The sequence below is a fragment of the Dipteris shenzhenensis genome, chromosome 2 (genome assembly GCF_047967505.1).
Source record: "Dipteris shenzhenensis isolate YYH24624 ecotype China chromosome 2, Dip_SZ_1.0, whole genome shotgun sequence".
Taxonomy (NCBI): domain Eukaryota; kingdom Viridiplantae; phylum Streptophyta; class Polypodiopsida; order Gleicheniales; family Dipteridaceae; genus Dipteris; species Dipteris shenzhenensis.
Window position 1 is genome coordinate 46,842,421 of NC_141597.1, and position 19,648 is coordinate 46,862,068.

Below are 19,648 nucleotides of genomic sequence, written 5' to 3' on the forward strand. Positions count from 1 at the left end.
GCCTTCCGCCCCCGCCCCCTCTCGCCTCTCCGCCCTTCCGCTCCACCCCCGCCTTCCCCTCCCGCCCTCCGCCCCCGCCCCCCCAGCCCCTTCGCTCCACCCCGCCCATCCGTCCCACCCCTTCCCCCCGCCCCCCGTCCGTCCTCTCGCCCCACTCCGCCTCTCCCCCGCCCCCGCTTCCGTTCCCGCCTCCCCACCTCACCCACTCTCCGCCCCCACTCCTCCACCCCACGCCACCTCCGCTTCCTGTCCTCCCATCCTGCTTCCTCCGCCCTCCGCCCTCCATCCTTCCCGCCACACCCAGGCTTCACCCTCCCGCATCTACCCCCCCCCTTTTTGGGTGGCAGCCTCTTCCTCATCAGAAGCCTCGCAGTTTGTCTTGGCGGTATGGCGGCTCCCTGCCCGGAACCGGAGGCCCAGACGGACCCTCCCTCTCCAGATGCCTACCGCGTCATCCTGACAGAGCAACAATCATCTCGGGTTCAGGAGGTTGCCAATGACTTTGCCCTTACCTCTGTTTATGGCAGAGTCATTGGACATTCCCCCTCCAGATCAGCCATCAGGGACTGGCTCCAGTCCACTCTCATGCTAGAGGACGGCCATATTGAGGAGGTGGCCCTTATTAGAAGGGGCATCTTCTGGCTCAAACTCTCCAATGCGAAAGCTGCGAGCAACCTGATTGCTGGCTCCCCCACGTCAGTGGATGGAAAGATTATCATGATAGTCCCGTGGTACCGTGGATTCAACGCAGCGGATTTTGATGCTCGGTTCCGTATACCTCGCCATCCAGTGACGCTAGTTTTTCCAGGTCTTGCTGCTGAGCTGCGGCCGATTGTCAGGGACCTGGGCTCCCACTTTGGCTGGGTTATGCACGATACTTTCGCCAATGCGGTGACTACGGCAGGAGCCCCCCGAGTCCGTGTGGCTGTGGCGGATCCTGCGACTCTCCCGGCAGTGATCGAGATCGTGACAGATGCCGGTAGCATCACCCAGAGCATGGTAGTCACCGGACAGCCAGGACAGTGTCTGAGGTGTCACGGCTTTGGGCACCTAGCGGCTGTTTGTCCACACTTCGCCAGCTCTTCTCAGCCTCCCCCACCCCCTCCCTCTCCGCCCCCTCCGGGCAGCCACGCCAGGAGGAGCAGAGGCAGCCGGGACCAGAGTTAGCTGGCGGCTGGACTGAGGTTAGAAGGAAAAGAGGAAAGAACAAGAAGATTTCTGATAAAGGCAAGGAGGCAGAGGTTACCCAACCTGCAGCTGCACCTCAGAGACCCGACAGGCAGCCGTCCCAGGGACTTGGGAGAGCATCTTCTTCGACGGTAGCCCGCCCTCCACAGCCTCAGGTCCCCCTCTCTTCCTCTCCCCAGCCTCTTCCCATTCAGCCCCAGCCCATCCCCCAACTGCACCCCATATCTCCCGACCCGCAGCTTCAGCCCCCTCCTCGTCCTCCTTAGTCTTCTCCCCCTCCTTCTCAGCCCCAGTTCCAGATGCATCCCCATCCCTCCCCCCCCCCCGCCTCTTTCAGCTCTCCCGCAGAGCTAGCTGCACCGACGGTTCCTCAGCCGAGGGCTGCCCCCGCTCCCCCTCCTCCTCCTCCTCCGCTAGTCGCCCCTGAGGAGTCTGAGTTGCCTATTTCCCAGCCTCCTCCCCCTCCCCCTCCGCTGGCAGGACACCCTGAGTCTACACCACCACCGGAGCAGTCGTCTCTATCCGCTAGCCCCTCAGTGGCAGACTCTGACGGGCCTCAGCTTCAGGAGAGAGAGCTCCCCCGCGACTTTTACAGATCTGGCCCCTGGGACTACTTGGATGTGGCCGACCTCGGGACCTTCCCTGCTTGCCTCGACATCAGTATCTTCCTGCTCCGCAAAGGGGCGGATGGGAAGATAGCCGCCTTGGCCCCTAGGGATGGCCCTAGCTTTGCTTTCACGTTCCTTAGCGACGGCACCGAGACCTGGACAGACGACTCGGTCTGGGAGGCTCTCAGGGAGCAGACGCATGCTCAGGTTTGCTCCTGGATAGGCCCGTCCGGTGGGCAGCTTCTCGAGACTCAGTGGTCCGAGGGTGACGTGCGCCTGCGGTGGCGTTGCGCCGCCAAACGCTTCAGACTGATTGTGATCCTCAGGCCCCCCCTGTCTCGGCCCCTCCCCCAAGATGTCAGGAGCTTGGACTCCTCAGAAACTCCGTGCCTTCTACGGGATGTCCACCTCAGAGATCTCGAGCTGGCTCGAGAAAGCTTTCGTTCATGGTACCAAAGGCCTCTCGCCTTTGCTGAAGGTGTTGAAGGACGGGCAGGACGACCCCGCTTCCCCCTCCAAACCTTCCCATAAGCGTCAGCGCCTCCACTCCGAAATGTCAGCTTCTTCTTCGACTTCGACCGCGAGCAGACAGTTGTTCGTAGCCTCCCAGTCCTCACCATGAGCCTACACCTCGTATCCTGGAATGTGAACGGGTTTCACTCTTCTGGCACCCGTGGTCCTAGGAAGCTCATTTTGAGACAGGAACTTCAGCCAGCAGTGATTGGTCGTTTGGATGTACTTCTGCTGCAGGAGCACAAGCTTTCTGCGGCTCACTCCCGTAGATGCGGGAAGATTCTCCCTGGACGCTCTCACACTTATTGGGAGCCCTCGATCGGCGCACTGGGGAGGAGTGGTGGTGTCTGTACTTCCGTGGGCGAGCAGCTAGCCCAGGGAGTTTTCGGTCATGGCACGTTGATACCAGGCCGTGCCCTTTGGGTAGGCCTAGAACTGGAGGGCTCCAGAGTTGGAATCCTCAACATTTATGCTCCCACAGATCTCCGTTGTAGAGCCACCTTCTGGAGGACACTTACAGGGATTCTCCCAGACATGGATTCCTGGATTGTTGGAGGTGACTTCAACAATCTGGAGACCTTGGAGGACCAGCAGGGCAGAGGACCGGAGTTTACAGGTATGTCTCAGGCAGAGTAGTCCGCTTGGGACTCTTTTATCTTTGCGACAGGAGGAAGGGACAGTTGGCGAGACCCGTCCTTCCGGCGTTGGCACGGGAGCTTGGACTTCTCGTGGGGCTTCCGCAGGGAAGGAGGCAGACTCCTAGAGAGGCTGGATAGATTTTATGTTAGTGATTGGGCCATCAGCAGAGGCGGTCAGGCGGGTATAGTTCCAGGGACGACACTTTCCGACCATGCGCCTGTGCTCTTATCATTAGACTCGGCAGCTCAGGCCCTTCACCCCCGCTCATGCCGGATTCCCGACTCCATTTTCTCGAGGAAGGACGTGCGTAGCAGTATATGCAGTCTTTGGGACAGAGACTGGGGCGAGTGCGTGGATCTGGTTGATTCGGTGGCGCAGGCTTTGCAGGAGTCCAGCCAGATCTGCCAGCTCGCAGCCCTACAGGTTCGACAGGATTGGTGGGGTAGAGAGAGAGCTCTTCGGAGGGACCTCACCTCCATTCAGCGACTCCAGCAGGCATCCCCGGGCTCGGAGGAGCTTCGGATCCAGGCCCTTCGAGCCAGAGCCCTTCTTGAGGAGACACTCCAGCGTCGCTCAGAGTTTTCCTATCACGCCTCTCTCTCCTTCTGGGCTCGGAAGGGTGACCGGATGTGCAGGGAGTTCTTCAAGACGCATGGCCAGAGAGCTGCAGGTGATCAGCTTCGGAGTCTCAGGACAGCGGAGGGACACATCGTTACGGATCCGGGAGAGGTCTTGGGGTTGGCCACCGACTTCTACAGGACCCTTTTCCAGCAGGAGCCGCTTGCTCCTCGTTCTCGACGTGCCCGTGAGGAGGTGTGGAGGCACATTCCATCCCTGGTCCAGCCTAGCATGCAGGCAACGTTGTTGGCACCGTTCACCACGGATGAGATGCTGGAGGCCTTGATGGCCATCGATGGACAGAAATGCCCAGGTGAGGATGGGCTATCCCGGGCATTCTTCACCTCCTTCTGGGACCAGATCCATCAGCCCCTCCTAGCAGCTCTTCAGAGGATTTTCAGCAGCGGTTATATGCCAGAGAGCCTCTCCTCGGGACTGATTTGCCTCATCCCGAAGGGAGGAGATAGACAGGAGATCCGTCAGTGGCGCCCAATCACTCTCCTTACCACTGCCTACAAAATCCTCGCCAAGATGATCAGCGCCAGAGTTCGGCCTCTACTCCCAGACCTCATTCATGACACTCAGACAGGCTTTGTCTAGGATCGCAGTATCCTGGATAATGTCTTCACCTTTTCAGAGGCGGCGGAGTGGGCTCAGCACAGCGGATCACACCTTGCCATCCTACTTCTCGACTTTGAGAAGGCCTACGATCGAGTGGACTGGTCCTTTCTGGAGGGGACTCTGGAGCGGCTAGGTTTCCCAGCAGGTTGAATTCAGGGTATTTCAGCTTTGTACGGGACAGCTTCTAGCAGAGTCATCATTGGAGGCAGGATGGGTGAGCGTTTTAGCTTGGAGAGATCAATGCGTCAGGGCTGCCCCCTTGCTCCTTACCTGTTTCTCTTCTTCGCCGAGGCTATGACTTACTACCTTCAGGCGAGGTCTACAGGGATCAGGGGTGTTCGCCTTCCACTCCGGGAGGACACGGAGCTCTTGGACTCGGAGTACGCGGATGACACAGCCCTGTATGTCCAGGACGATGAGATGATGCTGGAGAGGGTGAGGATGGCCCTGGAGGTCTTTTGTTCGGCTGCTGGTGCGAAAATCAACTGGAACAAATCAGTTGGTTTTCTCACAGACCCCGGGGCATGTTCTCAGTGGGGGAGGTTTTTGGGTTTCAGGTGGATCCCACGGGGACAGACAGCTAGATACCTTGGTTTTCAGGTCGGCCTGGACATCACGCCAGCTCAGCAGTTTCTCCCGGTGCTAGATTCCATCCGACGGAAGCTAGCTTTTTGGAGCACTGCTAAGCTTTCCCTTGCAGGTCGTGCCCTGGTAGTCAACCAGGTCCTCCTAGCCACGGCTTGGTATGTGGTTTCCTGTTGGTGTTTCTCGAGATCTAGCGTGGCACAGCTTAGGAGGCTGGTTTGGAACTTCCTTTGGTCCGGGGAGGATGGCCTCAGAGATACCAGAGCCAGGGTTGCTTGGCAGACAGTCATTCTTCCACAGGCTGAGGGTGGCCTGGGGGTCATCGATCCAGAGCTTCAGAGTCAGGCCTTGTTAGGCAAGCTAGTCATCCGCGGTTTGACCCCGGGGGAGCAGACGTGGAAGATGCTACTTCAGCAGGGGGTCGGTTCTTGTGTCCCGCGCCGAGGTGGAGAGTGGCTCCCGTCCCTCAAGTGGATCTTCACTTCCGCCCCGCTCACTCAGCCCCGTTCCCCACTCGTTCGTAGCCTCCTCATGGTTTGGAGGCGGCTCCGCCTCAGTCTCATTCAGTCCCCTCCTAGCTGTCAGGAGGAGATCGATCGCCAGTCGCTTATCTGGAATGATCAGGTCAGAGATGCCGAGGGCCTTCAGTTGGGGGAGAGATCACATATCAGGTGGGATGGCTGGATGAGGGGGCCAGCCCGGTCCCTTCGAGTTTGGAGGGACACGTACAGACATTTGGAGACGGCTGATCTTGCAGACGCAGTTGGAGGTGCACGTGGAGCCTAGGCGAGACGCAGGGAGATCGACGGCGCGATCCCAGCTGATTGGTTGGTTCCACCTGAGCCTCAGATGCTCATGCCTAGTGACGACCGTTGGCTGGGACAATTCACCCCCCGTGGCATCCCACTGGTGGTCGCAGGACGTATGGACGACTCCTCTATTTCCTTCTTCGCGGTTATGGGGGATGGACGACTGAGGAGAGAGGATGCGCTCATCGACCCCCTACTCCCATGGCAGAGGGTTTGGGTCGTAGGCCTTTTGGGGAAGGTCTGGCATACCGATCCTAGCATTGAGCAGGATCAGATGCAACTTTGGCGACTCTGGCTCTGGGAGGGGTGGGCCTTGTCAGAGCTTGATTGTGACCCAGGAGAGTGGAGTTGGCCAGAGATTGTGACAGGACAGGGGCCGACCTCCTTCTTTGCCTACAGCACGACTTTGGGCAGGCGAGTTCTTGGGAGGATGCAGAGCCGCCCCCCCACCCAGCGGCCCAGCTGGTATGCACAGGGTATTTCCAGGTTCTTTTTGCAGGCCTTCTGGAAGGCCTTGTGGGAGAGCTGGCGGCCGCGGAAGATCTCCTACTTCCTGTGGCTTCTTGCCCACAAAGGTCTTCCAGTGGGGAGCTGGTTGCGGCAGATAGGCCAGGACGGACGCTGTCAGATCTGCCATGAGGATGAGGAGTCACCAAAACACTGCCTGTGGAGCTGCACTCGCGCCCAGGAAGTGTGGAGGTGGACTTTCGGGATTCTTACTCGCGCAGCACCGGAGCTAGGTTTGATCACTTGGGGCGCGTTCTGTTGGTGCAGCACCGCACCTGATCTTCATCACTTATTCGAGGCATGCCAACAGGACCCCACTTTCCTTATCACACAGGGGACGTGGGGGCCGCTCGAGGATATCCCGCAGCACCTAGCAGAGGCTGATACAGGAGTTCAGGAGAGGCAGCCAGTCTGGGAGATTATTAGCAGCATCGCAGGGTGGCACATTTGGACCTCGCGTTGCGCGCAGATCCTCGGTGGCACCTCCTTATCGACTGCCCAGATCATGACTGATATTTGGAGCGAGATTATTCATACCCTCAGAGGCCAGTGGGACCAGATTCTGGGAGATTCCCGGGCCGGTCGGGAGAAGCGGAGACGCTTCCTCCGGGCTTGGGACACACAGGGCCTCTTCTTCGAGCAGACTTCGTAGGGCCTTCGGTGGCGCTACTCACCACCCCGATGGCTGTTCATTCACACTCGCCTTATCCCTCTGTGAGAGAGTGATTTATTTTTTGTTACCTTTTAGGGCTGTGTCCGATTTGTGAACGCAGCCCGTCAGCTACAAGCTGACCTTTTGTATCTTGCTCCCGAAGTAATATAATTAGCACTGTTTTTTCGGCAAATAAGTACAGTCTGCAGTGTGCAGGAGGAGTTGCTAGTGGGATTGGGGCGGTGCCATAGTTGGGTGGTCCTGGGGGTGGGTTGTAAAAGGCCGTGGGTCGTGTAGGAATTGTATTATCTAGCCCTAGCCCAATAGGACTTGGAGCCGGCATTTGTGATGGGCTTAGTTGTACTGGCTACACCGGTGAGAGCCTAGGAATATGCATATTCACGTTAGTCACTAGCTTATAGGGTGCAGCCCTAGGGTAAGGAGTGCCCTCTCGGGTTCCCACCCAAGTTGTTAGGTACTGGGGTCGAAAAGCCATCATGCACACTTTGCAGAGTTCCACCCACCTCTAGTGAAGAAATTCACGGGCAGCCAGTCATGTGGAATGACCCGATTTTGGATGATCATGGGAGGCCACTTGGAGTGTCACATTATATGCAGTGGTCTAGATGGGAGAGGGGATCTGCCTCTACTGTAGGCGCTTGGTAGGCCTTTATGAGACTTCCAGAGGATCAGAGACTTTTAGCAATTGGCCACCTCAAAGGGAGTGCACCCAGGATACAACAGATACAGGCAGCCATTCCGCCAGAGTGGATTGACACATATGACATGCCACCTACAGAATCCACTTGGTGGGGAGCTTTTTCAGGACAGGGCATTCCATTACAGATTATTGCATTGCAGGATGCACATGAGGATACCCTTGTCTTTGATGTTCAGTCCGGAGGCAGACTTATCAGATCTTCTGATGAGATTCTCTTGGAGGTTGCATTTCAGCCTATCAGGATTGTAGGATTCATGGAGTGGGGTAGGGAGGGAGATTTTGGCTAGCATTGCAGCGTGGCATATTTGGAGAGCTTGGTGTACAGAGGCGATGGAGGGTATCCAGGTTCACCCTTCCCAGACTATGGCCAGTATTTGGACTGACACAGTACACACTCTGATGGCCATTTGGGCGAGCATGCAGGAATCCTCTAGAGCAGCCACTGCCAAGAGAGTTACTTTTCTTAGAGTTTGGAGAGGATCTCCTTTCTTCTTTGAGTCTCCTTCAGGGTTGAGATGGCATTTTCAGCCTCCGTCTTGGTTCTTTATTAGCTCATTTTGAGTTGTTTTGTTCCTCATGCATTGCATGATGTACTCCCGCATTTGAGCTTGCTCTCGCAGTTTTCATTCATACTTAATGAAGTAATTTTCTTGAAAAAAAAAAAAAAGCCATCGTGCATGGAAGCATGTTTCCCCCAAACTCTGTTTCTTCATTTCCTAGAGAGAGAGAGAGAGAGAGAGAGAGAGATGTATTAACGTCTGCGGAAGGCCTCACGGGCTATGGGACGAGGTACAAAGTACACCAAAAAGGATGATATCACAAAGGGCGCACTAATGCCTTTGTTGAGTGCCAAGACTGCTAAACTGAAACTGAAAAACTGAAAACCTGATAAACTGATAGACTGATAACTCTACAAAGCTCAATAGCTCGAGCAAAATCAGATATAACCCAGAGACTAGCAACTTTATATATTCATAACTATATGTATAGTATTTTACATACTTTATATACTACGTATACATAGAGCATGTTTGTAGGTGCACAACATTTCTGTTTTTAATCTGCAAAACACGTTTCTGCCAATACTGACAATGTTGCTTCTTCTTAGTTAGGAGTAGACAATGTTCTGCATTCTCTATTTGCAGCAATTCACTTGAGTGTGTGCATTAATTCTATCTGTGCATTTGCGGGAGAGCATTACAGTCTAGTGAGCCTACCAAAGTTCAAAGTATGTCTAATAAAGGTAATGATGGCATTTTTAAGTCTGAGGTCTAAGAAGTCAGGTGCTGTTTTGACATCACAAGCTCAATATGTCAAGTTCTACCATGAGATGAAATCTTGTCCTGGGAGTGGTGTATTCCACAAATTTCAATATTTACTGGTGCATGCAAAAAAGTGTCCGTTTAGCAGATTCTGGTCATAGGATTGGGAGTATATTCTGTTTGTCAGTTTGAAATTTGCCATGTTTGACTATCTTGTTCACTTTAAACATACGATATGGTTTGCATTTGGAGAAACCATAGTATGGTTTTTGCTAAGCAAAAAAAGGGGTTTATAAGTGGTTTTCATGAATGTAATACATTGTAGTAGAGCTGTAATATTATGTTTGATGTCATTGTTCGATCTGAATTTCTTTACAAAAATAGGGACTTTGCTTTGATAATAAAGTTCTAAGATGCATGGGACGAGTGTTTCTCTGGCTACCAATAATTTTGTAATGCAGTTTATTCTGGAGATTTTGAGCTTGGGATGATGTTCTTTCAAATAAGAGATTCATGAGACATGCTAAGAATAGTTCAAGACTTTCTCTTATGCTGAAACATATCGTTACAAGGATACATTGTGTAATAGGCATAGCTTGGTTAATATCACATGGAATTCTTTGGAGGCAGGTGGGCTTGAACATTTGAACCATCTTGGGCAGCGTTTCCCAAACAACTTACACATACTATTAGAGAGTGCAAAGGTATGAAAAACATTGAAAGTGTTAGGTGGATTGAGACTGATATTTCTTGCATCTCTTTGATTCTACACTTGGATGGGGTAGATTTCATTTTGGATGCCCAACATTCCTTTGCCTTTATCACGGAACTGAGTTTCTTCTTTGATTGAAAAAATGAACTTATATATTATGTATGACTGAAATGTGGAAATGCCAGAAGGGCTGGTCAGAAAGAATACAAATAACTCAAATATCCTCAAGATTTTTTTTTTGGGTAACATTGCTATGCTGCATGCTTAAGGGCCCATCACTCTTGCTCTGTTTGTTCCATAACATATATAAGCTGTAAATACATGTAACTTGCCTCATTTGTGCTCACAGGTGGAGGCAGCCTTATGCAAAACTGATGAGGCAATTCACAACTATGAAAAGGTTAGTGATAAGAAATGTCTCTGATTAATAGTTGACAGTTCTAATCTAGGTTTTTACTCTTTTCATCGAATGATCACTATATATTATTTTGAGTGGAGTTATCTATTAACATTTGAAGTATTGACAGGCCCGACAGGTTGACCAGTTTAATATTACAAGCATGGATGAATATGCTATGCTGCTGCGTGCAAAATCTGAACGCAACGAACTCAATAAACTTGTGCAAGAGTTGCTTAGTATTGACCCAGGGCGCCCTGAAGTCTGGGTTTCATCAGCCATATACTGGGAAATGCGTGAAGATAAGAACCGTGCTGCAACTTACGCAGATAAGGTTCTCTCTCTCTCTCTCTCTCTCTCTCTCTCTCTCTCTCTCTCTCTCTCTTTCTCTCTCTCTCAGCTCAGGCTACCCATGGCCGACTCATGATATTGCAGGAACAACTCCTAACATACGTAGTCTATTCAACTTTTTATAACTCCGCTTGACATCTTTATTTTGATGTGTTAATGGTGTCTTTTTGTTTGTTTTCCTCTTTGAGAACTGACATCAGAGCATTCGGGTTGATGAGAGGCACAGCCCTGCTTACATTGTAAAGGTACATCTAGGGCAGCCTTGCTAGATGAACACTCCGATTTCCGAATTGGCATTTTTTTTTAATTAGCTAATTTTCTGTTTTAAAAATGCTAAGCGGTTTGTATTATAGGGTAATCTGTCCTTGGCAATGAATAAACCAGAAGTGGCTCTAGCAGCATTTCGAAAAGCTCAAGCACTAAGACCAGACTTGCGTTCATATCAAGGTCAATACTGTTAGCACCTGTTGCATTATGCCGTCCTGATGTGGGGTGTAGGATGTTATGATATCTGCCATCTTTTGACTAAGCGTTCTAGAGATTTTCTTGAAATCACACCAGGGTTGACTTTTATATAAAAGCACTAGATGCATTCGTACATTCTTCGCAAAGGAATTACCAGTTGAATCATGAGAGGATAATAAGTTTTGATGAAGCATTTTTGGGTTTAGGTCTTGTACAAGCTTTGCTGAAGATTCCAAAGCATAAAGAGGCACTTTATGCCGCTCGGGATGCAATGAAAACAATGTCTCATTCAGCAAAAGCATTGACTCTAGTTGGTGATGTGTATGCCCATATTGCTGATGGAAGGGAAAAGGTACGTCTGCTTGTTGACTTGCACAATACTTTTGAATTTGAATTTTGGCTGCACTTTATGGTCAGTAACAGTGTACTTGTTGCCTTCTTACCTTATCCCTTGTGAGAGCTTGCTATGGTAATGGTTGGACCTGGTAAATTTCGCATAGCTATTATTGTTTTAATTTGCGTAAAAGTTTGAACATTAAGGGGAGCCATGCTGCACAAGTTCAGGGAGATGCAGGTAAAGGGTGAAAGTCAGACTTGCACACAAACTATACGGCTGCCACTTCAGCATGAATTTCAACAACTCCGTGGTTTTCGTTTTTCTCTTTGTTTGTTTTTTTTCATGAAAGAGACTTCTATTAAGTATGAAAAAAGGCCCGAGAGTAGAGTGTTCAAGTAAAAAGTACACCATGTGTAGCATTGGAAAAACCGCGTGAGGGTCAATCCCTACTCAACAAAAAAACCTGGTAAAGTTCTAGGGCTGAGGCTCTAACTGTCACCCTCCAAGAAGAGGGAGCAGCCTAGGGAATGGAGAGGCTTTCCCATGTTCTTCTGCAAAACTGCCTCTGTGAGATCCTCCTCTACAGAGAAGGCATATGGAATCTTGATACTCGCAGAGCCTTCTCTAAAATGAGGTGCAAAAATCATCCATACCACATGAAAGTGGTTTGGAGTGAAAGCCGCAGTGGCAATGCATATTGACCCACCTCTGTTCAAAGCCCAATCATCAACATAAAATCTATCAATCCGTGCACGTATAGGCATCTGCGGTCTCCTGATCGACCACGAAAATAGGAGAGACTGAGGCTGAGTGTGAAAGGCATCATCAAACCAAGCATCTCTGCCATTGAAACACGAAACAAGAAGGCATCCCAAGCTGCTCTCTCCAAGGAGTGAATGCCTCCCTCTCTACCCCCTTTTTTATCTAAAGGCAACTCAGCCATGTTGAAGCCATCTCCAACAACCCAAGAATCTGCAATTGGGGCCCAAGAGAGCAGCTCGTTCCACATAAGGACACGGTCCCCTCTATTGTTGGGGGCCTAAAGGTTGAGAAAGTGAACTTTATGTCCCCCAATCATGAGAATAATCCATTGAGATTTAGAAGTAACGATCACCCTATGTCCAATAACCAAGGGTAAAAAAGACTACAAAACTAAAATACATGTACCTCCCCTAGTGCCCAAGGTAGGTAACCAAAAGGTGTGACCTGAAAGAAGCTTTCCTGACTTGGCATAATCTCTGACATGCAATTTGTTCTCTTGAATGAAAAGAATATCAATGGGGCTCCTAGTAACACATGGATGAAGCTGATAACGAATTAGCTGTCTACGATAGCGATGTGGCACACTGCCAAGGCCCTGTATGTTCCAACTGACAATCCTCATCGGCGCAAGGAGGTCGGATGGAATACCTTACTTGACCTGGTAGCAAACCCCAGACTACTAATTGAATCCCACAATCAAAAGAAACTCCCACCCTTCATCGCATATCGATCTTTACCGAGTTTTGCAGTTGATTGTCTAAGGCTCAGCCAAGTTGGATTCAATGGGTTTGATTTTCATCTCCCTCATCATGGTTTCAGAACAAGGTAGTACTTCAAGACGGCCTAGTATGAGACGTCCTATTACACCTGATAAAGATCTCGATGAAAGAATTCATAAAGGGAAGAATCCAAAAGTTCCAATCCCTGAGAAAGATACCTCGATTTCGGCACTTGTTCGAGGAGATGATGCCTCAACACGTTCCTCCTTCCCTCAGAGAAGGAATTGGTTGTAAATCTCCTTCAGTTTCTAAAGAATCTCCAAGGCATCATCGTGTCTTAGGAACAGTGGGTTCCCGAAGTTCTCCTTCAATTCAAAGATATTCACATTCAAAAAAACGAGGAAGGAGTCCAAAGCCTCATGAAAAACGAAGTAGAAAGCAATGACGGAGATCTTCCAGCTCCAGTCCATCTTCTTCCAGTAGAAAGACCAGAACATGATTAAAGGACTTCGACGAAGGAGGCAAGTGTGTCAAATTTACTACTTTTGTCCACATCTGATAGTTCGACATAGCTTTCCGGAGAGGACACTATCAAGAGAGATCAAAATTGAAGATTGTAAGCCTCCATCTTACAAGCAATGCCAGAGCATGGTGGGAAAGTGGAAAAGTTTCAAGAATCAGTTTTTTGAGCAATTCTTGCCAAAGAATTTTTATGATGGTGTTCATACAACTTGGGAGAGTGTATTCATGATAGCCACGGATATAGTCGAGACTTACAATAAGAGGCTCTTTTCAGCGTGTCTCCAAATTAATCCCTTCAAGGAAATTTCAAAAAAATCAAAGATGCGGATGTAAACTACACTGTGCTTTTCTCACTTTAGACAATGGAGTCCTACAGCTTTATTTTATAGAAACTGTTGCAAATTGCCCCCACACATAAAATGCTGTAATTTAGAGATTGCAAAGGAGGCTGAATTCATATTTACACAGCTAAACAATTGGTGACAACAAATTTGAGATTGCAATATGGTTGAGGGGCCAAGACGCCCCTCCCCCCCCTTATCCAGGCTCACTTTATTTCTTGAAATAGGAGATACAAGACCAAGGTGCAAGAACCTTCCAAATTGAGAACTCAGTTATTGACTAGGACTCAGATAGATGATTTGGGGACAACTGTAGAGAGATATAGACAAAAGAGAGAGAAAGACTCCACGGTTGGGGCTGACAGAGAATCAACTTTTGGCCATCCCAATCCACAAGGAAGAAGCCTGCGACAATCATCACTTCCATTCCACATTAGTTGCAGGCACTAGTTATCTAGAAAGAGAAAGAAATATCAACTTGAAACTGTGCTACAAATAAGACAAACTTGAAATTACAGACTCCCCTCATGACTTGACTCCTTTGGAGATGGGGTCCTTGATGCATCTGCACCCCCTTGGGTGGGAAGAGTGAAAAATGGGGCTGGAGTAAGAAAAACTCAGAAAAATGCCCTGTAGGCTAGAGAGAGAAAGATTGAAAGGGGTTATACTTTTAGAGAGAGTGTGTTATGGCTGCCCCCAAGCTGAGAGATGAAAAGGGGATGCTGCTTCAGTTCCAAAGGTGCAGAGAGAGGCTGTTTTCTGCATGGGATAAGGCTGCAAGTGGTTGGACCTGTCACCCAAATCAAACTCTAGCCAAGTGTTCAGCCAGCCCACCAAACTGCAGCCAAGTGTCAAGATACTCCCTGTGCCCCTGCCACTTGCCCCACTGGCTGCCACATGTGTGGGACAGCTGTTCTGGCTGCCAGCTCAGCTGCCACGTGTCATCCTACCATGTGTCGCCCTCGAAAACCCTAAAACTAGTAAGTGGTCAGAATTCAATTCTGATTTCACCACTAGGTTCCTAACAGCTTGTACTATCCAATGACATACTCTAGGGTCACAATGGACCATAACTGAGCTCATTACTGTATCGTCTTATCTTGTATCTCCATGTCTCTTGGCATGCTTCCAAGCCCACACCCAAAGCTCAAGGAACATTCTCTTGAATGAGTCTTAGGTCGATATGCAATCTGTGCATTTGATTGGTCCAGTAATTGGGTACTCAGGTGGGGTGTGGTTTCCTGATGTCCCTCTTAAAGAGAGGTCATGACTAATGCCCATAACCCCAAGCCAGGGGGTCCACCCTCAAATCCTAGACCTAGTTCTTGTTAACCTAACTGACACAGTAGGAAAAACATTTCTTTTCATTCTTTTAAAAGCATGCTTATTGATATACAAAAAGAAGAATTACCAAGCAAGTGGATACATGTTGTTGAAGCAGAGTGACAATGCGGAAGTACTGGGCTGGTCTACATCGAAGTATTCGTACCCAAGTGAGCATTGAATGCAAGACAACACTTCGAGATCTTATGCACATAGCACTAGCGGTTGAAGAAACGAAGAAAGATTTGCTACGGACAATGGCTATCTCAAAAGGAAAAGATGGAGACACCTCCAGAAGAAACACGACCCCAACAGTTTAGAGACAAAGGCAGTTCCAGTTTCAGAAACTGTGGGGTCCTTTGAAATTCCCTACAAAGGAAAGTCAGTGTTTTCACCAAAGCAACTAGAAGCCTTCCGGAAGGAGGGAAAGTGTTTCCATTGTGAAAAGGAGGACATAAAAGCCTACAGGTTTGAGGGAGCACAAAACACCAAAAGAACCCTCAAAGCCTTTGGTGGGAGGAGTCCCTCATATGTTGGGAAGAGCCACTTATCCAGAAGCTCGAGAACTTTGCCTCTCATGGGGTGAAGTAAGAGACCAGAATGCTTTCATCTTATTTGATTTCGGAACTACAAACAGGTTCATCTCAGAAGACCTAGCTTTGAGGCCAGGAATCAAGATTGAAGAGTTGGGACCAGCTCTAGATGCGAGACATGTTTTTGAAGGAAACCAATTAAAGTCACTCCATTGATTGCAAAACTTAGAATTCATATCGCAAACTACGTGGACCATGAGGAGTTCTATGTTACACCCTCAAACATCATGATGTCATTTTGGGTATGCCATGGTTCCACTAAAAGGAAGTAAATCTTTATATCGAGGCAAGAACTCTTAGTTTCATACACAGAAGCAAGGAGCACAAATTTTGGCCAAAGAAAGGGGCGAGACAATCCCAGCTATATCTAATCTTTCCATTGCTAATTCAATAAAATCAGCTATTTCTATGTACCTTACTTTCATGTGAGAGAGAGAGAGAGGGAGAGAGAGAGAGAGAGAGAAAGAAAAGAAAGATATATTAACGTCCACGGGAGGCCTCACGGGCCTATGGAACAAAGTCCACAGAAAAGCGAACTCATAAGCGTCAGTGGGCTGAAGCAAAGGGTACGCTAGGACCCTTGCTGAGTATTAATCTATGCTAATAGAATCATAATGCAATCTCCATCTTTAAACGTAGGCTATCTCGATCATCGAACGTCCTTTCCTTATAGACCCTTCCGACTTGCTGAAATCACAGGAAACAAACTGCAGCAAACACTCTCTTGCTCTCTCTTCTCTCCCTCTCTCTACAAATACACTAGGGCCCAGGACAATCATCGGCCTTGACCCCCCCCAAGGTTTTTATTTATTGAGAGAAGGAGTACATAGTTCAGCGTAGAGCAGTCACACCTATTTTTCAAACGTAAATCAATCTTTACAAGAGCGGCAACATGCCACTTGTCTAAAAACTAGACTAAGTCCTATTACATACCTCTAAGGGAAATTTCTGGGGTCTTCGTAGCACTTGGTCACGTGGGTGGCTTCTGAAATACTTGCTATGCTCCAAATTGCTTGGGTCTTTAGCCCCTCATAGTACCTGCAACAATTAATTAAAGCGCACCACCATGGCACCCATTAATTGTTAGCGCTTTGCATGCAAATAATAAAATGTGGACTAATCCTAGTCACAGGTGGGCGTCCCCACTGAACAAACATGTGAACAAAACATAGAACACAATTCTTGGTCGATCGAAGTCAACCCTCTTGGTCGTAATTAAGGGGCTTTGACCAATGGTCGTGGCGTCTTAATTATAGCCAAGTCTCTCCAACCAAAGTTGGCACATCTCTCCAACCGAAGCTGGCACAACTTGGTTAAGTGTAGTTAACCCTCTTGGCGTATGCCAAGTCTCGTTGACCGAAGTCAACACTCTCTGACTGTAGTCAGCTCTGTGATTCTTTGGTTAACCGCAGTTAACCCTCTTGGTAATAAACCAAGTCTCCCCGACCAAAGTCAGGCTTACTTGACCAGAGCCAAGTATCTTTGACCGTAGTCAATTCTTTGACCATTAAAAGAACTCTTTGATCATAATTAACACATATGAAAACTCTTTAATTATGATCACATAAATAGTCAACTGTACTTTGACTTAGGATATTTGCATTGTGGTGGCATCCCCTCGGCTTCTATTCAGTTGACCTCAACTGAAAAGCTTCCTTGTAAACATCCAAAAGCTGTGGATGATCGGACAACATGTCTTCATCCATCCACTTCGCATCCAATGCCGTATATTTCTTGAATTTTACAAGATACCTATAAAACTCCTTGCCCTGAGGGCCTTTGCGTACAGTATGGTACACAATCTGCTCTGGCTGAAGGACCTCCTCCAGCTCATCCACTTCTGGTGGATCCTCTGATATTGGCTCTATAGGCTCTGGCCCCTGGAAGACTCACATGGAATGCATTGTGAATCCTCCAATGCTCTGGCAATGCCAATCTGTATGCAACCTCATTTATTCTTTCTGTAACCCTGAAAGGGCCATAGTACCTGGAAGATAACTTTGCATACACTTTCTATTTGCCTTTAAATTTGCGGAGCCTAGCTTTCTCGAACTTCAAAAGTATCCAATCCCTTTCCTTGAGATCCAACTGTCTCCTATGCTTATCTGCAGCTCTTTTATGCTTCTCTTGAGACCTTTCAATTGCTGTCCGGACTTGGCTGTAAGCTGTCTGGAGGTCTCTCACAAACTGATCAGCTGCAAATATTTCATCCTTGGTCCTCAGGATAGGTGGCAGAATCACCTTCCCATAGATAGGGGCTTTCCCTGTAGAGCTGTTTACTGTATTATTGTAAGCAAACTCTACCAATGGTAGGTACTTTTCCTAGTCTGAACCTTGGTCACCCACGTAGCATTTCAGCATATCCAATGCTTTAGAATTTGCTACTTCACTTTGACCATCTATTTGGGGTTGGATAGAAGAAGAAAATTTCAGATTCATCCCCATATTATCAAATAAAGCTCTCCAGAATAGACTGGTCATTCTAGGATCTCGATCACTAACAATGGACTTAGGCATATCATGGTGCTTAAAGATCTGTGCCATGAAAAGCTTAGCCATATGATCTGCCTTTATGGTTTTGTGAACCGGAATGAAATGAGCTTGCTTGTTGAATCTATCAATGATAGTCCAAATCCCATGATTCCCTGACTTTGATCTTGGCAAATAAAAAATGAAGTCCAATGTTCGAGGCACGGGAAGAGGCATAAGTAGGCCAGTTGCCTTTCATCTATCATACTTCACTTTCTGACATGTAAAGCATTCCAGTAACAAACTGATGTATACCTTTCCGCATCCCTGGCCAAAAGAAATACCTCTCTAGTGCTTGAGTTGTTGCTTTAATTCCTCTATGTCCAGCATAGGGAGGTGCATGGCATTCCTCGAGAATCTTTTTCCTCATCTCTTGTGTGATGCATAGGCAGTCATCTTTCATTAAATATCCATCTTTCAGGGAATAGTGACTAATGGACTGCCCCTCTTGCATTTGCTGTAAAATCTCACCAAAATCTACATCATTAGCATATTGCTCTTCATGTCTTCCAGGTCCTGATGATAAGCAATAGTCACATTGTTAACTTGGGGTCTTCAGGACAAGGCATCTGCCACTCTGTTCTGAACTCTTGGAGTATGGACAATCTGAAAATGGTACATTGACAGCATGTTTGCCCATTTCATATGCTTCTCGGAAAGCTTTGTTTGAGTCAAAAAGTATCTCATACTTTGGTGATATGTTTTAACTGTAAAATCTACAACCAAAAGATAATGCTTCCATGTATGGATGGCATGAATTACAGCCAATAACTCTTTCTCATAGATTCCCAGATATCTCTCTGCATCCCGGAGTCTCTTGCTCTCATAGGCCACTACATGACCATTTTGTAGCCCCAACACATTTCCCACAAGCATCACAATCCACATCAAATGGCTGATACAAATCTGGAACTATTAAGATTGGCTCTATGGTCAACCTCTCTTTGAGTGTGGTGAAGGCTGTCTTTTGAGGAATTTTCCATCTGAAAGCTGCATTTTTCTTAGTAAGATCGTGGAGTGGAGCAGCTATATCCGCAAAATGCCTGATAAATCTTATGTAGTAAGAACACATGCCTAGGAAACTTCGAACTTCATGCACTGTTTTCAGCTCTGGCCATTCCTGAATGGCACGGATCTTTGCTGGATCCATCCGTATCCCATCTTTGGATATTATATGCCTCAAGTAATGGATCTCTTCCTGAAAGAATTCACTTTTCTTGCTGTTTGCATAGAGCTGATAATTTCTCAGCTCTTGAAACACTATAGCAAGATGTTCCTTGTGCTCTTCTTCGGACTTAGAATAGACAATTATGTCATCGAAGAAGGTACCAGTGAATTGTCTATAGGGTCGGAAGATACGATGCATCATCCTATTGAAAGTAGTTGGGGCATTTGTCAATCCAAAAGGCATCACCAGATACTCATATAACCCAAAAGTAGCGCGGAATGCTGTCTTATGCACATCCTGAGGTTGTATCCTCACTTGGTGATATCCACTCTTTAAGTCTATCCTGTTGAAAACTGAAGCTTCATTTAACTGATCCAGCACATCATCAATGCGCGGAATAGGGAATCTATTCTGGATGGTCATTTTGTTCAGTGCACGGTAATTGATGCACATACGGAATGAGCCATCTTTCTTCTATACTAACAATACAGGGGAACAAAAAGGAGAAGAACTGGGCTAAATCAACCCCTTAGATAACAAGTCCTGTACCTGAGTCCTGCACCTGAGTCATAATCTCTTCTCGCTGAGTTGCACTACCTCTGTATGGGGGCCTATTGGGTGGCTCGCTGCCAGGAATAAGTTCTATGCCATGATCCTCAAGTCTCTCAGGGGGTAGTTCCCCTGGCAAAGCATCAAAAAAACAATC

The 19,648-nt window shown here is 48.2% G+C and overlaps 1 protein-coding gene across 3 annotated transcripts in view; it reads left to right on the forward strand.

Annotated features, from left to right (window-relative positions):
* Window positions 1-19,648, forward strand: part of APC7 (tetratricopeptide repeat (TPR)-containing protein) — a 158,079-nt gene that overhangs the window by 114,761 nt on the left and 23,670 nt on the right. For all 3 annotated transcript variants that reach the window (XM_087388798.1, XM_087388791.1, XM_087388782.1), the window contains 6 exons: window positions 9,354-9,427; window positions 9,785-9,835; window positions 9,963-10,166; window positions 10,384-10,428; window positions 10,537-10,630; window positions 10,855-11,000. In XM_087388798.1, the coding sequence (XP_087244924.1) occupies window positions 9,354-9,427; window positions 9,785-9,835; window positions 9,963-10,166; window positions 10,384-10,428; window positions 10,537-10,630; window positions 10,855-11,000 (614 nt within the window). The remainder of the gene's footprint in view (window positions 1-9,353; window positions 9,428-9,784; window positions 9,836-9,962; window positions 10,167-10,383; window positions 10,429-10,536; window positions 10,631-10,854; window positions 11,001-19,648) is intronic.